This window comes from Zeus faber, assembly GCF_960531495.2.
Source record: "Zeus faber genome assembly, chromosome: 11".
Lineage (NCBI taxonomy): Eukaryota > Metazoa > Chordata > Actinopteri > Zeiformes > Zeidae > Zeus > Zeus faber.
The window spans coordinates 4,633,139-4,638,138 of NC_137205.1; the positions used below are offsets into that span (position 1 = coordinate 4,633,139).

Below are 5,000 nucleotides of genomic sequence, written 5' to 3' on the forward strand. Positions count from 1 at the left end.
TGTATATGCGTATGTTTAATGCTCCATTTCCAAAGTGTGCGTGCGTGTGTGGTTGTATGTTGTTGTTGTGTGTATTTGTGCCCCTTGGCTAGACTGAAAGCAGTGTGGCATTTAATGCACCCTTGTATTTTTGGAATCAACAATTTAGATAGATAGATGGGTAATGTATTCAAGGGAGGAGTGAGGTGTGTGTGTGTGTGTGTGTGCGTGTGTGTGTGTGTGTGTGTGTGTGTGTGTGTGCAGTATATACGTATGTGTGTGTATATAAATGTAGATATTTATGTGTGTGTGCAGTATATATATATGTGTGTATATAAATGTAGGTACGTATGTATATATATATATATATATGTATGTGTGTGTGTGTGTGTGAATATATAGAGGTGTGTGTGTGTATATGTGTATATGTGTGTGTATATACTGTATATATATATGTATGTATGTATACATACATATACCCACACACATAGATAGAAAAAAATATAAAAGAAAATATAAACCTTTATTAATCAGGAAATTAAGCTGTCCTTCTGTATTGAACAGAGTGAGCATGCAGCCTGTCATTATCCCAGTTCTGGACACATAGGGGTTAAATTGAAATTTGACTGTCTCGTTTGAATCTGAGTAAAATGTACTCAGTGAATTTCTTCCTAAAATGAACCACATTTAGGCAATAAAAAAAACAGCCTATCATCTCAAAAAGAGGCTGACACTGAGGGGATTCATGACAATACAATATAAAACATACCCATGCCAGTAGATATCTAGTAGGATTGACTACTGCCCGTCTCCAAAACAGAACTTGGACAGCTGCAGCTTATTGTTCGAGGTCTAACAACGACCATGAAAGCTGGACACATTACACCAATTCTCAAGTCTCTGTACTGGCTTCCAGCATGTTACAGAATTGATTTTGAGATACTGCTGCTCGTTTACATATCTCTCAATGTCTTAGAGCCAAAATACAGCAAAAATGTTTATCTTTATTCATATCTTAATATCTCCAACTGACTTTCAGTGAATAATCAGCCTGTTTCAAATGGCATTTTTGTGACTATGCTTTTTTGTTTTGTTTGGTTTTCGGTTTTTGGCTTTATTTCTGTTAATGTTCTTGTTTTCCTCATATACTTCGTATATATTATATTATATTATATTCTACATATTTTCGTTCGTGCCTGAAATGTGGTTTAGACAAAAACTTACCGTGCCAAATAGAACAATAGCCAAGGTTTTGATCTAAAATCCATTTTGGTGCATCAACAGTAACAACTTTTAAATGTTTATATGTGAGCATATGTACTGCATGTGCGATGAAGGTGGCAAACTACTTCCTGTTTTTTTGACTACAATTCCCACCCATATTTCCTCAGACATGTGTTGGCATCTATAAGGATCTTAGCTTAAAGGGATACTGTAGTTTAAAGGGATACGCCAGTTTTTTTTCCGGAAGTTAGCTCTTCGTTTAACTTTCCCCGTCTTGGATGAGAAGGTAAATCCCAATTTCATCCCTGCTTGTCCAGAACTGAGATAGCAACTGACTGCATCTCAAATGTGTTAGTTCAATGTAAAGTAAAACAAAATCATAGAAATTGACTACGTCAAGTACATTTGTCACAATTGGCAAAATCATGTAATGCATCCGAAGAAGCAGGAGTCGGTTTCCCATTTTGCTCTTTTTCTACCAAATGTGGACCCTGTCTCTCTCATGTTACCCCCCCCCCCCCTTTTTTCTTTTTAGACTCAGACAAAAACACATATATAATTAACCACTTGTGAGTGAAAGGCTCCCGGGATTTCCAGAAGACACCAAAGGCCTGTTGGAATGTTGTGCACGTGAAAAAGCAGACATGCAAAAAACATACACCAAGAGCACAACACAACTTTGAATTGCTACTTCCAGTAAACTAGCACGAGGGGTCTTTTATATGGTGTATCCAAAATACATTGGGTTAAGGTTGGTGGAACCTGCAGCTGGCTTGGGCCAGACGGGTCCATACATTATTAACAAACGTGGTCGCGCACACAGGGCAAAATGTAGGGCGAGCTAACTCCATATTCTACCTACCATGAACCCGTCTTGACCTAGAACCGAGGAAGATCCAATCTGTAGACCTTCCACCCCAGAGACCGGCATGTAATTCTAAGACTAAATTTAAATGTCGCATTCTGTTTAAAACAAGGAAATCTAGATAAACACTGATTTACTACTACCTGACGGCATTCGTCAATTGTTTTTTCACCTTCAGCTACTGTTGATAGTATATAGGGTACATACAATAAGTGCTATTTCATTCACTCATTAAGCAAATTCATAGTGATAGCACGGCAGGGCTTTCCCAATGACCTGTCAATCTCCGCTCAATCCCGCCCCCTGAACTACGCCACTTACTGTATATCCCTGGAGTGGTTTTATCTGTGTTTGTTCAAGCAATGTAAAAGCTCAAGCATGGATGAAGATTCAGCTCCCAAACAGCCCTCTGCTACGGGGTTAAGAACCCTTTGGCAATGTTGGTGTGGTTTCCATGGCTTCCTTTAGTGGTCGCGATTTGTCACTAATGTTTTTATCAGTATCATTGAGGCATTTAAATATAGAAAAATGATGGTTATGACCATTCAAATATACTCTTTTCTAACTTGGCAGAGGGAAAGTAGTTCTCCAAAAGTACGTTTCTTTGAGCCACAACCAAAAGTCGACAACAGCAAGGAGTTGGCAAGAGAGATGTGACCAAACTATTGGCTGACACATTCTTTTACACTGTTCACTACACACTGTCGAAGAACTTTCGATGCGTGGTCTGTGAGATAAATCTTTGTTATCAGAAATAGACTGAGAGCTTTGTTAACGAAAATGTATTTTGCAAAATAGGAGAGAATAAGCAATACAGCATACACTTCAAAGCACCGGCAACGGCTTCTTTTATTAGGAAGGAAGAGAGCCGGACATTGTTTAATGACACAAGCTTGACATCACACAAATTAGGAGGTTGTTAAAACATTCTGGAGGTTACGAAGAACATTATGTTCTGGAAATTCCTAGGAACATTGTGGACATCTTCACCTACACCCAGCATATCTGTTTTGTGGTCACATAAGTTGACACCGGCTAAACTACAGAAATATGACACATTTATTCCATGATCCTATACTTTATATCTAGCATATAAAGTATCACAAGCATCAATTATTGTATTTTCCATCACAACACACTGATAAGTCTGACAAAAACATTACTGTACAGATATTGACTTTTATATTTTATAGAATCACAGTTAGGACACTTTGTGGAGTCAACCTGGCAAGACTTGCGAAGTGCGTTCCATATGAACAAGGGTGGCTCTATTATGGGACTGGCGACCCCTCCCCAAATGTACCTCAACACACACTTGTTTGTTTCTTTCCCTGGTTTGCTCTCTTCATCCATCTTCTCCTCCTATCTCGCCTCCTCACGATGTGTAGATCATGTGACATCATTCATTTATATTCATGAAATTAGTGGGTTTAATCCGACAGCAATGGCAGATTAACTACAAAATGTTTACCTACGTCAAGATGTCCTTTCGTTCACGGTCATTGAATGGTCAGGCGATTCACTTGTTTTTACATTCATGTCATATGTTACCTCACCTCCCCACATCTTTAATTGTTTTATCATTCCTTGACTCCATAAGACTAGACTAACAAATAAGTGCTTCCTTTGTGTGTGTGTGTGTGTGTGTGTGTGTGTGTGTGTGTGTGTGTGTGTGTGTGTGTGTGTGTGTGTGTGTGTGTGTGTGTGTGTGTGTGTGTGTGTGTGTGTGTGTGTGTGTGTGTGTGTGTGTGTGTAGAACTGTGAAGCCAGGCTGGCCCCCCCTATCATCATGTGCACAAGGCCGTATCCAGAGAGCACTGACGGGGAGTGTGACATGGACAGCAGCGCAGAAAACGCAGACAGACCGGACGCAGAACAGAGGGACGGGTCAGTACAGCCAGATACCGAAATGTTAAATACTAAACTGCCTGTACAACTTTACGCAGTATGCGGTACAGCCGCATAACTGCAGCCTGAGAAGTGACTGTCAGTCATTATTGTTCTTTGTGTCATGTCTGATAGCAAGTGGACAGCTCTAAATACTGGCGTGAATGTACCCAAGACAGGTTCAGACCCAATGGGGTCTGAAGGCTCAGGCCCCGTTTGGAGGTGGTCAGGGAAGCATGTTATTATTATGGGTCCAACCCTCTGCAATTTTTTTTTTTTATTCTCTGCATTTTTCGGTCAAAAAGTATCTGAAACACAATAACGGCAGTAAGTATCTATCTACATTTGGAGCAGAAATTAGTGAAAAACTGTAATTTCATTAGTTCCGGGAGCGGGCCACTTTGTGACATCATCATCCGAAGTTATAATAAGTCCAAGCTTCGTCTTTCAGAGCCCATTCCCCTACAGCCTCTTATGAGTGCGACACCTAAACATCTTGAGCTGTGGCTCGAGCCGAGACTCTGGAACTCATGCTGGAAAACTGCAACTCATGCTGTGTTTTACAAACCCCGGAAACTATAATCATTCAGAGAAGATGTTTTCGCACCGCAGGAAGTTCTAAGAACCATTGGAGAAACTGACCTTGTCTTATGTGTCTGCACTGCGTCATCCAGAAAAGACCGTAATTCTTGAAACAGGGCGCCAGACTGTGACCAATGAGTCACATTTTGCGATCATTTTTGCAGACAGGGCTACAAAATGTTATAACTAGGAGCACCAGCGCGACTTGCAAGTATGACGACTGTTTTATTTTTAGTTTTTAATCAAGATTCAAGATTCAAGAGGTTTATTTGTCAAATACATATATATACTTTCATACATGCAGTGAAATGTCTTTGCAACGCTCCCGGATATTATGCATAATAGTTTCTAAACCCAACATAATAGCTAACCTAATTTCTACCTAGTTAACTAACTGAAACTGATTCCTAAAACGTCGTGCAGTTATGAAATAGAATAATATAAATTAAAATAAAATAAGACT

At 39.7% G+C, this 5,000-nt stretch overlaps 1 protein-coding gene across 1 annotated transcript in view; it reads left to right on the forward strand.

Moving 5' to 3' along the window:
• Positions 1 to 5,000, forward strand: part of rab11fip4a (RAB11 family interacting protein 4 (class II) a) — a gene marked incomplete at its 3' end in the record, with an annotated part of 54,303 nt that overhangs the window by 32,363 nt on the left and 16,940 nt on the right. Inside the window, exon 4 of the mRNA XM_080009867.1 lies at positions 3,825 to 3,955. Coding sequence (XP_079865993.1) covers positions 3,825 to 3,955 — 131 coding nt within the window. The remainder of the gene's footprint in view (positions 1 to 3,824; positions 3,956 to 5,000) is intronic.